We start from the raw sequence: 19969 nt of genomic DNA on the forward strand, positions 1-19969 counted from the left end.
GACCCCCGACAACCCTGGTCCCTGCCGACCAACCCGTCCCCCGTCCCCCCCGCCCCCCCAGTCTACAACTTATCTACTGGTATCCGCTCCCTGGCTGTTCTCCTGTCTGACTGACGGCCAGCCTATCAACCTGGCTGGCCTGTCAGGTGGGAAATCTACAAAAAAAAAAATGAAAGACATCCCTACGTCAAAATTGTAAGGACGTTTGGGAAACCCGTACTTCCGGGTTTCCCGTCAGGAAATCCCCCCGCCCTTTTCCCGGCTTCCGGTTAAAATTTACCCCTTTCTGAGGGAGAGGGGGAAATCAGAGGGTGAATCACCAGACTACTAGCTGCTTGTTGAAAAGTCACACCAGGGATGGATAAAAGATGCTCATCAGTCAATCTTAGGGAAACAAACAGCATGTGGCAATGAGAAGGTTAAAAGTGGAGACAATAACTTACACAGTGAGTCAGAAAATAAATTATTGTTTATAGGTTAAGGTACTGTTTAAAATGCACAGTCAAGTACAAAATAATTTCCAAAACATTTATCAAAGATGAACTGATATTACAAATACATACATAATAGCCCCAATATTTACAGGAAGGCAAGGACCTGTCAGTGGCTGGGAAACCTGTAAATACGGGCAAGGCGGAGGTCCTCCCAAATTTAACGGCAGGACCTCATTAGAATTTTTTTACTCCATTTCCAGCCCGGCAGCCGGCCAGATTGAGAGGCTGGCTGGCTGCCAGGCAAGAATGCCTGCAGTACAAGGCTGCAGCCGTGGACTTGAAAGGAGGGATGGTGAGCTTGTGGAGGGGAAGAGATCGGATTGCAGGGAGGGGGGGGTGGGATCTGAAGATCGTGGCAAATTTGCTTGGGGGGCTGGAGGGAAGCACTCCTGCTCCTCCTGGTCCACAAGCAGTGCTGGAAAAGCACTTACCTGCTGGATTCGGAAGTTCTCGCCTCCTTTTAGCTGCCACTCGTGCTGGAGGCATTAAACCCAATGGCTGACAAAATTTGAGGCACGAGCCTCATTAACATTTTATAATTACTGATCCGCCTCTTGAGAGCAGGTCACTCGCCTGACCCCCAACCCGCCCCAGTTAAACCAGAAGTAGGCACATTCACGGCGGGTTAGGATTGGGTTTTTCATTTTTAACAATTTAACCCCCCCGTCACTGTCTCACCCATCCTGGGGGGTTTGAAATGACCCCCAAATTAATGCAATATTGGGTTATACTTTTTTTCCAGAGACAGTACAATTATCAGCACACAATTTATGCTACACCTATACAGCAACAATCAAGTCTGAGACCAGAGAGTAGAGAAAACTTTGTGCATATGTGGTTACACTCCATATTGCATCAAACCAAAGCAGAGAGACTAGCACAGTTTTTCTTCAGAGTTGTCGTGGGCCCTGATTCTTGATTTACACCAGCTTTAGCATTGGTTCAAAGCAACAATGCTAAAGTTGTAGCGTAAATGGACCCTTAATAATGTGTTGTTTCACATGGCCAACGTCAATCCTGATTAGTTACAAGTGCCATAATTATTTCTATCTGAAAAACATTTTTATTACTTCCATACTTACAGTTTCCACTTTGTAGCAATTTTTAAACTACCTGCAATTAATTTAAATGTTTAGAGAGTGCAGATGATGCTGTTTGTGTTCTCGAAACATTTAAATTTTAACGACTGGGAGAGAGTTTCTGTGAAACCAATGTGCAAAGCTTGATCCCAAATAAGGAAAATGCAGCTCCAACCAGACAGTGTAAATGGGGTACTGCCTAGCTAGAACCAATTCTGCAACACAAGGGACAAGTCTTTTTTGACATGATAATCAATACTGAAACCTAGGTATGAACACAGGATAAATAATATAATGACACTGATTTTCAGCTACATCGTAATATCCCAACTGTTTGCTATAACTTCTTGTCTCCAAAGAAACAGACAATACAGGATCTTTAAAATACATTTTTATACATTAGAAAAGGAAAGCAATGAAGATCCATTTAAAAAAATTAAGTCTGGAATACATTTTTCTTTGATTTCACGACATTTGAATCATCACATGGACCAGTGAGTTGCATTTGCCAAGTGGAATTGAAAAGGAAAGGACTGGTAGTGCACGGTCTTTTCACTTACTAGATGTGAATCCAACCCAAAGTGATAGAATCATAGAATGGTTGCAGCACAGGAGGTGGCCATTCGGCCCATCGAGCCGGTGCCGGCTTTTTGAAAGAGCAATCCAGTTAGTCACATTCCCCCGCTCTTTCCCTGTAGCCTTGCAAATCTTTTTCCTTCAAGTATTTATCCAATTCCTTTTTGAAAGCCACGATTGAATCTGTTTCCACCACCCTTTCAGGCAGCGCATTCCAGATCGTAACTACTCGCTGCGTAAAAAAGTATTTCCTCGTGTCGCCTGTGCTTCTTTTGCCAATCACCTTAAATCTGCGAACTCTGGTTCTCGACCATTCCGCCATTGGGAACAGTTTCTCTTTACTTACTTTATCTAAACCCTATCAAATCTCCTTTTAACCTTCTCTACTCTAAGGAGAACAATCCCAGCCTTTCCAGTCTATCCACGTAACTGAAGTCCCTCATCTCTGGAACCATTCTAGTAAATCTTTTCTGCACTGTCTCAAAGGCCTGCACATCGTTCCTAAAGTGTGGTGCCCAAAATTGGACACAATACTCCAGTTGTGGCTGAAGCAATGTTTTATAAAGGTTCAACATAACTTCCTTGTTTTTGTAGTCTATGCCTCTATTTATAAAGCCTAAGATCACGTATGCTTTTTTAACCGCTTTCTGAACTTGTCCTGCCACCTTCAAAGATTTGTGTACATCTTTGTGGCTTTAGAATTGTACAATTTAGTTTATATTGCCTCTCCTCATCCTTCCTGCCAAAATGTATCACTTTGCACTTCTCTGCGTTAAATTTCATTTGCCATGTGTCCGCCCAGTCCACCAGCCTGTCTGTGTCCTCTTGAAATCTATCACAATCCTCCTCACTGTTTACTACACTTCCAAGTTTTGAATCATCTGCAAATTTTGAAATTGGATAAAAGTCTGCTTTTTACTGGCTGTAAGGAAGTGAAATAAGTTTAAAGCAGTTTTAATCTAGATTCTAGTTAGGGCAGTGATCTATCTATATCTTAAAATTCCACTCAGTTTGGTACTAAATTGGTCACCTTCTAAGTTCTCAAAAGAACTATCCTGGGCCCCTCCTGTTCTTCATCTGTATGCACACCCTTGGTTACATCATCCGCAGGCATAGATTTAGCTTCTATATGTACACTGATGACATCACCAACTTACCTCTGACCATTTGCTGTCAGTCTGCTTGTTCAATATCGAGTCATGGATGAGTCACAATTTCCACCAATTAAACTTCGGGAAAGCCGAAACTATTGCCACAAACTGCACTCCCTTGTCACTAACTCTATCCTCCTTCCCGGCCACGTGCTCAGGCTGAAGTAGACCGTGCAAAGCCACAATTTTCTGTTTGGTCCTTGGCTGAGCTTCAAATCCTATTTTCTATTCATTACCAAGACTACTTATTTCCACCTGCACTGCATCATCCACCTCTGTCCCTACTTCAGGCCCTCTGTTGCTGAAACCATTATCTACATTTTTGTCACATCCAGACTTGATTACTCCAATGTTCCCCTTGATGGCCGTTCATTCTTCACCTCTATAAATTCCCATTTGTCCTGCTGACCTACACTGGTTACATGTTCCCAGATGCTTTAAATTTAAAATCCTTGTCTTCATCTACAAATCCCTCCATAGCCTCACCCCACCCAACCTGTGTAATTACTTTGAGCCCTATGTTCCCTCCCACACCCCTTGGTCCTCAAGATTCCAGCCCTGTGTGCATCCCTCCTTTCATTGCCTCATCAAAGTGACCCCACCCCCACCAACACCGCACCACCAAAATTCCTCAGTCTCCACCTTAAGAACCTTCTTAAAACTTTTCTGTTCAAACAAACTTTTGGTCACTCTTAATCTCTCCTTTATCTACCTCTGTGAAGGACCATGAGTTTTATATTAAAAGGTGTTATATAAATGCTGTTGTTATAAATTGTGAGACTTACCAGAAGAGGCCTCAAAGATGACGGCCTGAAAAATGAAAATGCCACACTGGAGCAGTAAGGAGGGTTTTTCTGAGCTTGGGGTTAAGGTACCCAATCTATATGTGACCTTGGAGGTACTTGATACTGACACTGGTGAAAAAAAAATTCCATTGTCCAGAAATAGATGAGCACAAATTTACTAAAATTTACTTTTTCAAAAATAGGATAGCTAAATTCACCTTTCCAATTTATATCATTTCTTTTCTCTTCTATTTTAGATTCCACTACAATATATACACTATTTCAACATGCACTTATTCTCAAACCTCTGCCATTGGCAATCTGTAACTGGCCACTACGAGTGGTACAACAGCAGCCTGGTGGTTATAATACTGAGCTAGTCAGATGTCATGAGTTCAAATCACACCAGAAAAATGTTTTAAAATCCCAAATGTTTCATTAATGTTCTGCCACCCCATATTTGGTCTGGCCTACACATGACTCCATTTCCACAATACGCGGTTGACTCTTAATGCTCTCTGAAGTGGTCATTTTTTCATCAAACCCTGCCAATTACCACCCTCCCAATCATCAATGTATGGAAGGAGGCATCAATAGTCCATTAAGCAACATCTACTCACTAATAACCTGCTCAGTTTGGGTTCTGCCAGAACCACTCAGTTTCAGGTCTTGTCACAGCCTTGATCCAGACATGGTCACAAAAGGTGAATGCGAGAGGTGAAAGTAACTACCCTCAACATCAAGGCCCGACCTTCAAAGGCTCCATCAAGTCCCCCACCATCAACATACTGGGGGGCAGCATTGACCAGAAACTTAACTGGACCAGCCATATTGACAATGTGGTACAAAAGTAGGGCAGAAGCAAACTACACTGCAAAGAGTGGCTTCCTGACCCCTCAAAGCCACCATCAACAAGGCTAAAGTCAGGAGTACAACTGAATACTCATCATTCGCCTAGAGGAGTGCAGCTGTAACAACACTCAAGAAGCTTGGCATGATCCAGAAAGAGCAGTCCGCTTGATCCTACTCCTAACACTGGACTCGCCTTTCATCACTGGCACACTGTGGCTACATTGTACTACCTATAGGAGGCACAGCAGTAACTTATTGAGTTTACTTTGACAGCACCTCCCAAGCCAAGTCAAACAGCATCAAGAAGAACAAGAGTAGAAAGATCATGGAAACACCATCCCAAGTTCCCCTCCAAGTCCACACCATCCTGATTGGAACATATATTGCTTTTCCTTCATCATCGCTGGGTCAAAATCTTGGCATTCCTTACCCAACACCATTGTGAAAGCACCATGAGCACAAAAACTGCAGCGGATCAAGGAGATGGTCCACCTCCATCATCTCAGGGCAACTTGAGATGGGCAATAAATGCAGCCTTGCCAGTGTCACAAAGAGAACAACGTTTTTTTTTAAAGTAGTTTTGAATGACTCAACTGCTAGTTCCAACACGGTATTCCGTGCCTTCCCAATTAATTCAGCTAAAATCAGCAATGTAGGATATTGAGAATTACAGGACAAACTCGCTTCCTGCCACTCCACTCCAGAGTGCGTTGTGCTGCATCACCAACAAGCCTGCCTTACTCTTTGTACAGCAGGATTGATATTGCATTTATATAACGCCTTTCAGAACAAGCCACAGCACTTTACAGCCAATTAAATATTTTTTGAAATGTAGTCGCTTAGTAATGTTGTAATGATGAATCCAATCTCCAAATGTTTCAACAAAATCAGATTGTAAAATGTTCAGATCCATTTTATTACAAGTGGAACTCATTACACTGCCTAGATTTTACAACATTACAAACTGTTTCAAACAATAGCATTTAAAAACTGGATAATTACAGTGTAAATATCCTCACTAAACTCAGTACTTAAATAATTAAAGACCGCAACCAAGAAAATCCCCGGGGGTGACATCTCAACAGTTTACACCTGGATCACACCGACCACAAACCTCCGCTGCTGGCCCGCCGAAGCCTTTGGGGTTGGGGTGGGGCGGTTGAGCCTTCGGCAGTGTGGGATGCATCAACGGCGCCTCCCCTTGCCCCCGTCAGAGATCCTGGAAACGCCAGCAGTAGCTGTCTGAAGTGGGAGAAGGGAAAGTATTGACCTCCCCTCCCGTCCGGAAGAGATACCTGGGTGCCCTCAGCGGCCCCTTTACAAGTGCTTGAATCCCCAGATGGGCTGCATTTCCACCAGGATTGAGCAAGTATGCCCGGTGAAACCAGGTATACCTGTGCTGATGAAATGCCTGGTCCTGACTGAGGGCCTCGGAGCAGGAGCTCCCAACATAGGAAGTCCCTGCCCCTCGGCCCCGCTTCTGTCGATGGCCTTGTGGGGTAGTGGGGAGGGGGGTGGGGAAGAGAGACTATACCTCCACAAGGCCATACAGGAAACTCTGGTTTAAGGACAGCATCCGGCACATTCGAGTCCCTGTCAAGTTTATGGCAATGCTGGCAAATGCTAGCTGAACTTACCTGGACCTCAACTCCATTTACCCATCTTTGCTCCATATCCCTTGATACCCTTCCCTAACAAAAATCTATCGATCTCAGTCTTGATCATTTCAAGTGACCCAACATCCACAGGCTTTGTGGGAAGAGAATTCCAGATTTCCACTTCCTTTTATGTGGAAAAGTGCTTCCTGATTTCACTCCTAAATGGTCTATCTCTAATTTTAAGATTACATCCCTTTGTTCTGGATTCCCCCACCAGCCGAAATAGTTTGTCTGTATCTACCCTATCGAATCCCTTTATCATTTTAAACACCCTGAACCTTCTAAACTCAAGGGAATACAAACCAAATTTTTGGAACCTGTCCTCATAGTTTAATCCTTTAAGCCCAGATATCATTCTGGTGAATCTGCACTGAGGTTCGGTGCCCAAAACTGAATGCTGTACAAGGTGGGGTCTGACCAAGACACTGTACAATTGAAGCATCACTTCCTACTTTTGTTTTCCAACCCCCTTGAAATAAAGGCCAACATTCCATTAGCCTTTTTTGATTACTTTTAGTGATTTGTGCACATGGACACCTAAATTCCTTTGCTCCTCTACAGCTCCTAGTCTCTCACCATTATTTGTTTTTTTTGGATCCACATTGTACTTTATCTGCCAGTTTTGCCCACTCACTTAATCTGTCTATGTCCCTTTATAATCTCCTACTCCCATTTTATCGTAGTGTCATTTGCAAGTTTGGATATACAACTCTCTATTGCATCCTCCAAGTCATTAATATATACGGTGAAAAGCTGAGGCCTTAGTGCAGATTCCTGTTATATCCCGCCAATCAGAGAACTTTCCCCTACTCTCTGTCTCCTACCTTCCAACCAATTACTGACCCATATCACAAGGTTCATCCGATTCTGTGCGCTTTCATTTTTGCTAATAATCTCTTGTGCGCAACCTTATCAAATGCCTTCTGGATGGCCTTATGGACAACATCTATAGACATTCCCCTAGCTACCATGCTAGTGACCCCCTTGAAAAGAATTCAACTAGATTAGTCAGATATGACCTATCCTTCACAAATCCATACTGACAATGTTTGATCAGCTCAGACTTATCCAAGTGCTCAGTCACTCTCTCTGGTTCCAGTAACATCCCCACAACTGATATTAAACTGACATGCCTGCAGTTAGCAGGTTTCTCCCTCCCCCCTTCCCTTCTTAAATAACAGAGTGACATTTGCAATTTTCCAATCCAGAGGCAAAATTTCTGAATGTAGAGAGCTTTGGAAAATTATGACTAATGCATCTGCAATTTCTTCACCTACTTCTTTTAATACCCTTGGATATGAACCATCAGGTCCTGGAGATTTGTCTATCTTAAGACCCATTATTTTCTCCATTTCCATTTCTTACTTATATTAGATCCAACAAGTTCCTTCCCTTGACTTATTTTTAGGTTCCCTTGTACCATTTATACTTTGTCTTCTTTCTCTGTGAAACAGATACAAAATGCTTGTTTAATAAGTCTGTCATTTCCTTATTGTCCATTATAATCTTACCTGCATCTGTCTTTATGGGCCCACATTTCCCTCGACCACTTTCTTTCTCTTAATATATTTGAGAATCTATTTTCTCTTTCTCTTAATAAAATCATTTGCTCTTAGCTTTGATATCCCTTGCAAGTTTTTTTTTTACTTATTCATTTTTGCACCTCATTACTTTCTTTATATCCCTTTGTTGCTTTTTATAGTTCTCCCAGTCTGCTGGATTTCCACATTTCCTTGCATTTCTGTAAGCCTTTTTTAGCTTGATACAGTCTCTTTCCTCATTTGTTGACCATGGTTGCTTCATTAAACAAGTGGAGACTTTGCCTTTTAGGGGTATGTACTGGTTTTGTATCCTACCAAATACTTTTTTGAATACTTCCCAATGTTTGTCCAGAGATTTACTCATTAACAGTTCAGCACAGTTTACTGCGGTCAATTAATTTCTCATCCTTTCAAAGTTTGCCTAACTTAAATTTAAAACCATGGTTTGGACTCTCCAGTCTCCCTCTCAAACCAGTATAAAATTCAATCATATTGTTGTCAGTTTTTGCAAAATGCTCCCTTGCTATCAGGTTGTTAACTAATTCTGTTTCATTACTCATCACCAAATCTAGTTTTACCTGTACCCTTGTTGATTCTAAAATATATGGTTATAGAAAACAGTTCTGAATCCATTCTAGAAATTCATTGCCTTTACTACTTGAGCTGTTCTGCTTCTCCCAGTCTATATGAAAATTAAAATCTCCCATTATAACCACATTGTTTCTGCTACATGTTTCCCTGATCTCCATATTTATTCTCCCCCCACACCCCCATTACTTCACTAATATCAGGAGGTCTGTAAAGAACTCCTGCCAGAGTCTTGGATCCTTTGCTGTTCCTTAACTCTACCCATAGTGTTTCCACTGCCTGACCACTCTTCTCTCTACTGCTGTAATTGTGTCTTTTATCAATATTGCTAGTCACTCCTTTCCCAATTTCCCTGTTTTTTCTAAAGAGTCTAAAGCCTGAAATATTTAACTCCCAATCATGCCTAGCTTGTAGCCAGGTCTCTGTAATGGGTACCACAACACACATTTAAAGCTGAATTTGTGCTTCTAACTCACTCGTTTTATTTCTTATGCTATGTGTATTTGTGTACAGAACTTTTACTTGGGTAACTATCTCCACCCTGCCCTATATCCTACTGTTTTTTTTTATCATACTTTTTTGACTTACTGTGTGGATTTTCCTTTGTGAGGATTCCTTTTGCAGTTGTAAACAATTTTACAACACCAAGTTATAGTCCAGCAATTTTATTTTAAATTCACAAGCTTTCGGAGGCTTCCTCCTTCGTCAGGTGAACGAAGCTTGTGAATTTAAAATAAAATTGCTGGACTATAACTTGGTGTTGTAAAATTGTTTACAATTGTCAACCCCAGTCCATCACCGGCATCTCCACATCATGACTACCTTTTGCAGTGACATCACGACATATGCCATACAGAACAGGCTGATGTGTTCTTTTACTTCTACAATTATTTCAAGCTTCACTCCTAGGAGGGGAAAATGACTAGGGAATTATTTTTTTAAAGTTTAAAATTCTTTTCTTGGCACTGGCAAACTTTGTCCTTTAGGGTCAGAACTACAGAAGACTGTGTTTGCACTATGGCCTGTGATCTGCAGCTTGGATCAAGTGCCAGGTTAGACAGTTGCATTTGAAAGTCAATTCGATCTGCCAAAGGCACTACCTTTAGCATCGCTGGGAAGCTGGAACCGGTTTATAATTATGCTAAAGATGGTGTGTGAATACACTTTGAATTATTGTTGTGTTCAATCTTGTCCTATGTTGAATCCCCTTTGCAAAAGCCCACAGCTACCCTCTGCGCCTCTTTCAGCATTCTTCAATGGGTCCATTGTGGCACCTGTCACTGCCTCCTTAACAGCAGTAACCCCAAATGCCCCACTCTTCTCTCATCTTCCTATTCAGTGCACCTGTTGCAGGTTAACCTCATCAAGCTCTTTTCCATTCTGCTCACCCCACCCTCCCTGGAATCTGACGACAATCACTGCCCATCTCTACATTTCCCTCCAGAATATCTACTCACTTACAAACAAGAACCTTGCCATCCATGACCATTGTAGATAATTGTATTGACTGAAACTTAGCTCACAGGTGGCAGCACCTTTCCCCTACTGAAGCCTCCCCACCATGCTGTGATTTCCACTACCTACCCTGCCCGAACTGCCCCAGTGGCAGCTTGGCCCCTATCATCAGATTATACTTTGACCTGTCTCCCTACTCTTCTGGCATCTTCTCCACCTTTGAGCACTGAACTCTGTTCTATTCCTCTCATTTCTACCCCAAATCCCCACCCCAAGTTTCTCCCCAAGATATCCTCCTTTCTTTCATCCCTCAGCATGAGCAACTCCTTATCTTCAGTGATTTTAATCTTCCTCTAATGTCCCCTTGCCCTCTTTGCTTTGATTTCATTGCTGTCCTTAAACCTCCCACCCCCCCACCCTCAATATAAACTCTCCTACCCATACTCATGGCTACCCTGTCAATCTTAACATCTCCAAATTCCTTCATGGATTTGCCCTTCCTTTCCCTGTAACGTCCTCCAGGGCTACAACTCCCCTCTTCCCTGAACTCCACTCATAATCTCTCCTTTTTTTAGCTTGGCATCTGCTTTTCATTACATCTTTGAGAAGGGAATTTTTTCCCACATTAAAGGCTCTAAATAAATACAAGTTGTTGTTGCTGTTTCAAATTTCTCAGGATAGTTTGGGACAGATTGTGTGTGTGGGTGGAGGGAAGGAAGAGAAAAAACAACAGTTCTAAAGCTACAAGATCATAACATTGTTTAAAGGAGCTGCCCCCAAAGACTCAGTAGGTATATGCATTGCATGGTGTGGTAATAAACAATACAGACTAGGAAGGTTTCAGGTTCAATTCTTTATTTTTAATGAATTCGTTGATTTCACTAGCACAGAAAGTGGGCACTACAATTGGCCTCTTAGGCTAAGGAGTGGAAAAAATTAAACAACGTTCGCACTCCTGATTACCGTCCAGAGGCTGAACCCCCTCCCCCACCATCTGAAAAGCAAACACAATGGTGAGGATAGGATCAGGTTCAGTTGTGGTGCCTCCCACCCATCATCAATAGCCTGCCAAAAATCATGTTCTGCTTAACCATGGAGCTGTGTCCCAGCAGAAACTACAGTCATGAGGAAGGAGGGGAATGGAAAAATAACAAATTTACACTACTAATCAATGTAAGTAGACATGTTAAAATAAACCAACTTAAAATGTATGTATATTTGAGATATATTAAAATGCTTTCACTTCCTACCTGTCTGTTAATTATGGTGTCATTGCACTGAAGGTACGAGGAATTGAAAACATCATCCACTTTATTTGGGGTTTTAATTCCTTGTTAATTTTTCATCCCCATTTATTTCCTTAAGGCAGTGCCTTCTCACTGGTGTATGGCTCCATGGAAGCCAATCACCTTCTGAAATCTTGTCCATGGCCATTATTCATGTGTAAGCCTTGACAGTGAGTGCCAGCAGGCTATCCACCATGGACTAAATTAGAGCCAAGCTTAACATGTCCTCACCTGATGTCCAGCCACACATACGCTTTGCAGAGCTTGCTTGATGGTGATCAGAAGTGGGAATCCAGGTAGATTTTTTCTTCACTAATCAATGGTCACTGAGGCCAAATGTAGTGCCAGTCTTAGCTGGTATCAGCTAACTGAGCAATGACTGATAATTAAATCTGAGACTTTTAGTTTGTAAGGGATTTTTGTTTTCAACATTCTTTGCACATTTCTTCTTTTAATTTGTGGATAGTGCAAAGCGACCTTGGAAGAATTCATTTTTGGAGGAAGTAAGCAAATTGCAACAGAATTTTTTTTTTAAAAGATCATCAATTTGTTTTTAAAATATTTAAAAGGAGCAGTAGGCTTTAATTTGACATTGCTTGTGATGGAATTGCTAAAAGTCTGATTCTGGCAGCAATATTAACACCCTACAAAGGTGAGGAACATGCAACAGAGATCTGCTGAAGTCATTCATATTCAGAATGGTAGCCCTGGCTGGGTGTGAGTACAGTAACAAATGTGCAGACGTCCCAGTGTACCATGGCAGACATTATAGGTTAATTATCAGGTCGATATATCTAGTTAACTTAAACACATTATGGAGGGACCACCTAAGTTATAGAGAGCAACTGCTTAATTGGAAATATATAAACTTTGAGAGAGAGATAGATATTTAAAATATCAAGAAATCACATTATATTTCAAAAGTAAACTGAAAATTGTTTTGGATTTACATCCTCTCCCTCCAACTGTTCTTCCAATTTCCCTCCTTAACCTCTCCTCAATACAGCAACTCAGGTTGGTGTATATTTCCACAAGCAACAGCTGTCCAGTACTAAATCAAAGGGGCCAATCACCACATGACCCTGGCCAGTGAATGTCACCAGGCTATTCTCCTGGTGTTCACACAAATACACGTTCCTGCAGGGGCCACTGGACATCAACTGGGAACAGGAAATTTCCTCCCTCCCCATCCAAGAGGACAATGAGGGCTGAAATAAGCCAAGTCAACTGAGTACCACACCAGGCAGTGCATTTATCAACTCAGCCATGGGAAACTGGAGTACAGTATTATGACCTGATATAGATTTGTTGCATTTTTAAACAAGGTTTAATTGTGGCTTTAGCACGATTATTGCAGAGCCATGTTACTTTAAATATCAGCTATATGGATTGGCGTGCCCAAAGCAACTTTCACTGTCTCGCCTGATAACGCCTTTCCAATGGAAAGGTCGAACGTTTCCCGGATTCCAAAACTTTACAGTTGATGATCATAAGATCACTTACATGCAAGTAACTGGAGAATCACTAGTCACTCTCTTTAACTCAAACGTAAGCACTTTCCAATGCATTTCATGAGTGCACCCAAGCAAAAAGTATCTGCGTAAAATAATTTAGAATTTCTTTCTTTTTACATCCAGTCAAAAATCCAAATATTTACAACACATCAAGGAAAATGTTTTTTATGCCCGATAGAGCAGCAATTCTGTTTTCTATTACATCATGGGCTCCTTTTTATGTCTTATCCTGTACAAAAAATGAATTTCTTATATCTCTAGCATTGTGTTCAATGCTTTGAACAGGCAAAAGCTTCCAATTGCAGGAAATTTCTCATTATGTAAAGGCAAGAGATAGAAGGCTAACTGCTTTGCCTTTACGGTTGTATTTGAGAAGACTTTCAACACCTCACTAGTATTATGAGTCTATAAGTTTTAGCCAACTCTATGAGACACTGCCAAAAGTTGCCTTTTTGCAAAGATTTCCAAATTAAAGTAAACTTTAATTTAGTCTGAGGTGCAGCAAATTAAAACAATAGCATAAACGAAAGTGTAACGCATACCTTATTTTAATAAGGAGGGAGCAGAGAGATGAATTATTATTTCCAAATTTTTTTTGATAAGATTCCCGTGTAAAATTACCAGTTATATTAAAACATAATTTAGCCAACACTTGGAGTTGGAATTGTTGCTTATCCAGGCCAGCCCAAAGGGGGCAGTCTATTATTTGTTCCCATTAAAGTTGATTAAGAACAACAACTTGGAAAAAGACAAAATTGATGAGAAGGCGTGGTTTCTTCTAACAGCCAACAATATGACGTATGGACAGACGAGTCTCACCTTCACCCACCGGGGCGGGGGAAGTAAAGAGAACCTGCATTCATTACATTGAAATATAAAAAACATTTTGCACCATTACCGAAATTAACCGGAAGGTGTTTTCCTTTGAGTTTAGCACATGCCCACGTAAACTCCTACTCTCCTTGCTCTCTTCTGCAAAATCACCTATTATCTTTCTGACTAAATGTACATATATAATTTAAGGGAAATATAGCGAGAAACTCATTTTTGTACCTTACTGCCCCCTAAAAAAATTCCTGCAATCCCAAAAGCCCATCCTCTGGATTTCTTTAATAGGCCTTTCTACTGATGGTGGGTGAACACTGTGCACAACGTGCATGCACTGCGTCCAAACCCCCAATAAATTTGTCACAGATATATATGGAATAAATTGACAAGAATATACCCGCAATCATTAAGGTACAGGCATTATTCATCTTCAAACATGGTTGTGTCATTCGAATTTTTACTTATACTTTGACACAACAAAAATTGTCACTTCCCCCTTTTTTGCTCATCCTCGGGCCAATTTGAAAGTGTCGCACATGCGCTCTGCTAGACGATCCCACCACACTGGTGACAGTCTCCTCCCCCGCCCGTCCCTTTAAAGGCCTCTTTCTGTCTCCCTTGTTTTTTTTAAGTTAACTCTTTGATGTTAGGCATCCGGGTTGACAACATGGCTAGTTTCACACCTTAATCACAACGTGTTTTCTTATATATTGTTTGGGGTTAAGGAGCGGCGCCGTCGTTTCTTCAAACGATAAAGATAATTTTATTATGTGATCTGTGGTAACATGTCCAGGAATAATACAAGTACATAAAACAAGGTCAAGATATTATAAAAACTAAAGATTTTATATGAAATGCAAATCTGTTTTAGTTACTCACAATTAACAAAGTAACAGAAAAATGCCACGAATGTCATTTAAATAGCTGGGGGAAATAAAGTTAAAATTAATCAACAACCATTGCATCAAATATGGAAAATATGTGTTTTTGTTTAATTTTTCGGGGTTATAAATCTGTACCAATGTGTTCTGTTCTCGGGAGTAAAAATACTGCAATTACGTACAATCGATCTGTAGTTAAGTACATCTGATGAGTTGATTCGCGCTAAAAAGAGCCTTTAAAGTCTGAAATGCGAAGAGTAGAAAATTATGTGTCCAGATTTTCATGCAAAGATCGGATCAATAATCTGCATTATTTTGTGTTAAAAGGTTACGTGGTCACTGTGCAATGTGTTCTCGATTATTTCGAAAATCTGGGGGTTGCTGAATGATTTAAATCCAGATTTTTAAGAATTTGAACAATCACCGTCCTTAAAATCAGAAATGTGTTCATTTTAATTTAAATAGAGAGCAATTGACAATGAAACGTGCGCACTTCACTGCTGCCCGGTAATCTTGGGGATTTCCAAGTGTCCTGTACACAGGGAACCAAAGGGTTAATGTAAAGTGAACTGAATTGTAAGAACTTGGTTACCTAGGGAACTATTCTTACCGTTCCATCTGAGCGAGACCAACTGCACGCTCAACGACGGGGGGAGTCAGAGCACACCCGACGTAATGTTTTAACTCTTCGATCGTTTATTTTTCTCTTTTAAACAAAAGCACATAGACTAAATGGGCACATCAACCCTTTTCTAAGCAAAGCATGAGGTTTGAGTTCTGGCAATGCGATTCTTTTCTGTTTTTAATTTCCGGGGACACCCCCGCAATGGAAAATGCTGCGCGCCTGCCAAGTTGGTTTGAAAAGATCAGACAAAGGCCGCAGGAAGCCCTTCGGCTGCCGGGCGTGAGAGCTCAGATATGGGGGGGGGGGTTGGTTACAATAATAAAAAAAAAGTTAGCAGCCCGGGTTATTTTTAAATTTTAAAGTAATGCAAGCCTCGATGAAAATGCATCGGCAGCTGTGCCTTTGGGCCGAGACCCGAGAGTTTTAAAGCTGGGTTTTTCGGATGCGCCGACGGGGTTTAGTGTTTGAATCCGACTGCGCAACCAGCAGCAGCAGACGGGTCACGTGACGCAGTCCCGGGGATCGCGAATTGATCGATTGGCAAAAAAAAAGAGAGCGAGAGAAAGGGAGAGGGGCCAGTGGGAAATCGGTCAAAAAATATGGAGACGCACATCTCGTGTCTCTTCCCGGAGATTTTAGCCATGATCTTCAGTTATTTGGACGTGAGGGACAAAGGGCGAGCGGCACAAGTGTGTACGGCTTGGAGGGACGCTGCTTACCACAAATCCGTCTGGAGGGGGGTTGAAGCCAAGTTGCATTTGAGGAGAGCCAACCCTTCCCTTTTCCCTAGTCTGCAGGCGAGGGGCATCAGGCGGGTGCAGATCCTCAGCCTGCGGCGCAGCCTGAGCTATGTGATCCAAGGCATGCCCAACATCGAGAGCCTCAACCTCAGCGGCTGCTACAACTTGACAGACATCGGCCTGGGACACGCTTTCGTGCAAGAGATCCCGTCTCTCAACGTGCTGAACCTTAGTCTCTGCAAACAGATCACGGACAGCAGCCTGGGCAGGATCGCACAATATCTCAAGAACCTGGAGGTGCTGGAGCTGGGCGGCTGCAGCAATATCACCAACACCGGCCTTCTGCTTATTGCCTGGGGCTTGCACAGACTCAAGAGCCTGAATTTGAGGAGCTGCCGGCATGTTTCGGACGTAGGGATCGGCCATTTGGCAGGCATGACTAGAAGCGCTGCGGAAGGCTGCTTAAACCTGGAGTATCTGACTTTACAAGACTGCCAGAAACTCTCGGATCTGTCCTTAAAACACATCTCCAAAGGCCTGACCAAACTCAAGGTACTCAACCTGAGTTTCTGCGGGGGGATTTCAGACGCGGGTATGTTGCACCTATCACACATGACGAGTTTGTGGAGTCTCAACCTGAGGTCCTGTGACAACATCAGCGATACCGGGATCATGCATTTAGCCATGGGCAGTTTGAGACTGACCGGGTTGGACGTTTCCTTCTGCGATAAGATAGGCGATCAGAGCCTGGCTTACATCGCGCAAGGCTTGTATCAGCTCAAATCGCTTTCCCTCTGCTCCTGCCACATAAGTGATGACGGCATCAACAAAATGGCCCGGCAGATGCACGAATTAAGGACCCTAAATATCGGCCAGTGTGTGCGGATTACAGACAAAGGACTGGAGCTCATAGCTGACCACTTGACCCAGCTGACGGGCATTGATCTGTACGGCTGCACAAAAATCACCAAAAGGGGATTGGAAAGAATAACGCAACTGCCCTGCCTTAAAGTTCTTAACTTGGGACTCTGGCAGATGACTGAAAGTGAAAAAGTAAGGTGAAAATTTTTGTTTAAACAAACACTTAAGAATCGCCGCCATTGCTGTCAAAACAGGAATATTCTGTTGTTTTTTCTCCAAAAATTATGACTTTAAAACCGCAGAAAACAAAAATGGTGTTCGTTTTGTTGTAACTTACACGACAAATTATTTCCACACTGTGCTATCAAATAAGTTGCAGTATTCCCATCCTTCAACATAGTTTTCACAACAAAACAAAAAGTAATTTTGACGCTGGTCACAGTTGGTTCTGGAATCTGGTTCATACTTTTTGTTTTGTAGATGGTATGCATATTGCTGATAGACACATTCAAGGCTACCTCGTTTTTTTTTTGTGCCCTGAAATTGAGGAGTTACACAGTACGATCTGTGCCTAGAGCAACGTTTCCCATCCCCTCCTCTGGTTGGTCTACAGCGTTACTACCCTTTTGCGGACAAAAAAATATATATATAAATTCAATGAAAATAAGTTGGCTGGAAAAAAATTACAAAGAATCTATGAAGCACACATGACGCTGGTTTTCGCAGTCCTGGCTGCACCCAAGTCAAAACCACAAACTATAGTTTTATGCAAAGGAAGCAAAAAAAATAACTGAAGTTGGAATCTAGACGCCTTGAGCTGGCAGCTGTACAGGCTTTTTTTTTTGGTCAACATTTACAACAGTTATGGGGACTTCTTTTTTTTCCCCTCTTTTCAGAAATTATTAAAGCCTGTTCTACCTTAAATAGGACGACCACGTCAAGTGAAGAATCATCGATTCCCGAGGATTGAATGCCTGTCAGGGCCATGATGCAGAGACAGGCAGTTGCTGAAGGAAAAAAATATCCTGCTGATCAACCTATATTTGAATTGTACTGTATGTGAATTTGTAAATGATACTTAAACGTTTTATATTCTTACAGTAAACGTTAAAAAAGCTGATATTTATATAATAAAGACGGGAAAATATGAAGTATGTTTTGGAAAAAAAAGAAGTGTCAGTGCCCCCATTGTGTGTGATCATTTTGAAAAGTACGGTGGTGGAAGTGGGCCAATGGCGCCTTGTTGTCAGTGGCGAGATGTAATCGAGGGCAGCTTTGTGGAGCCCTGCTCTGTCTGATCAGGTTTCCTTTTCATCCGGATGGTCTTACTCTCTACATTAGATACCATATCCTGCAACTTTCCAGATGATTTCTGGCGCATTTTATTAAAAGGGGGGGGGGGCGAGAAAAAAAAGGGAGGTTGATGGGCTGGGCGAGCCTGATGCTGGCGCTGCATTGTTGGGCAAAGTTAAAAAGCTACAGCGCTCTCCTTTTCTGCCTGCCCGCTCATGCATACCAAATGGCTTAGTGTGCGGCTCCCTCAGGATTCTCGTCCTGCCCCGAGTTTTGTTTTAGCATTCCTGTCCACTTCTGAGTGCGTTTAATCGGCTTTTCAAGCAGAAGGAAGCAAGGCTGCTCCTAGACTGACTCACAACAGCAGTTACAAAAAATTTGTGGGTAGGGAAAAGAAATTAATAATTTTACAAGTTGCAGTAGATGTGAAAGTGATTTCAATACGCTGTTTTTTAAAAAAAATAACCCGTGTTTTAATGAGCATTTTAAAGGTTTCACACCCGCTTTCATAATTTTTAATTCATAAGGCAGTTCAGTTCGCGTTATTTTAACAGGCCCGAATTTCGTTTTGAACAGATATTAAATGTAGCAAAACATTTTTCTTTTAACAACTTCTTGGTCGAATATGGCCTTTGAAAAAGAAAAGAGCTTTGCTGTGGTTCCCCCAGCCTGGAATTTTCCAGCCACCATTTTAATAAGTATTCCTAAATTTACCCTGGTGGGTTTTCTTTCTTGAGGTAGAAATGGCCTCAAGCTGCCCGGAGTACCTTCTGGCACAACTCTGAATATCATCAGATTGTACGTGAGGTATTGATGGGCGATGTGCTGTCTGCTTTTTATAACTGCTCCTTCCTAAATCCATCATAGGTTAATTTTGTTTTAAAATGCAATTTTTATTAATTTCAAGTCAATTAGAACTCAAATTATTTAAAAAAGACAGCAGGTCATTTTCATCTTGAGTTTACTATTTTCGGCTAACTTCACTGGAAGACACAGAACAAATACCCTACTAAAATGCTGGAGGTTTTTTTAGAACAAATCTTTTCAGTACAAGGCCAATATGCAGCTCATGTCAGAAATGGAGTAAATGGGGAGGAGACAAGGAAATGGATGTCACCACTCCTGGGACAGTATTCCCATTTTGTATTCTGTAAATCAAAAATTCCTAAGCCTTGGTCACTTTCCTGCCCTTCCAGTGCGAGGAATGTCAGAGTCAGCTTCACATGATAACATTCAAACAGAAATGAGATGAGATGATGGCTAGAACTGAGAATGGGGGAATACATCATTTTTAATTTGAGGATATATTTCAATATAAGCCAAAAGCAGACCCCCATTAAGTAGGATATGTCTGCACTTGAATCTCAAACACAAACTGTTATCGCCAACTTTTTATATCAGACAATTTTAACTCATCCATTTGCAATCTTTAGTAGATGCATCTTCTGCATTAGAAATGCATCTATTTCAAATTGTCTTTCACCAAATCTAATTCACACATATATAAAATATCATATTTTAATTAACTCTGCGTATGCTGGGGTTAGGGTATTTGCAGTAGATACTTCTAAATGTCTCTTAAAAGGAAAGGTACAAGTATGGCTGAAATTCATTTTTATACACATACCTGATCCCTCAGCAAACAGCTGGGAAGAAAGTGCATGTGTGCCCTGGGCAGGCTAGAGTCCTTAAAGATGCCAGATAAAATTAAATTCACCCCTTGGTGATAAGACACCCTTCATCCCCAAATAACAAAATAGGT

At 41.6% G+C, this 19969-nt stretch overlaps 2 protein-coding genes across 2 annotated transcripts in view; one reads left to right on the plus strand and one right to left on the minus strand.

Annotated features, from left to right (window-relative positions):
• Positions 1 to 19969, minus strand: part of wnt5b (wingless-type MMTV integration site family, member 5b) — a 97983-nt gene that overhangs the window by 31266 nt on the left and 46748 nt on the right. The window lies entirely within an intron of this gene.
• On the plus strand, positions 15630 to 18100 carry LOC137335000 (F-box/LRR-repeat protein 14). The gene has a single exon (XM_068000089.1). The coding sequence runs from the start codon at positions 15913 to 15915 to the stop codon at positions 17113 to 17115; it is 1203 nt and encodes a 400-aa protein (XP_067856190.1). The 5' UTR covers positions 15630 to 15912; the 3' UTR covers positions 17116 to 18100.

This window comes from Heptranchias perlo, chromosome 18, assembly GCF_035084215.1.
Source record: "Heptranchias perlo isolate sHepPer1 chromosome 18, sHepPer1.hap1, whole genome shotgun sequence".
Classification (NCBI taxonomy): domain Eukaryota; kingdom Metazoa; phylum Chordata; class Chondrichthyes; order Hexanchiformes; family Hexanchidae; genus Heptranchias; species Heptranchias perlo.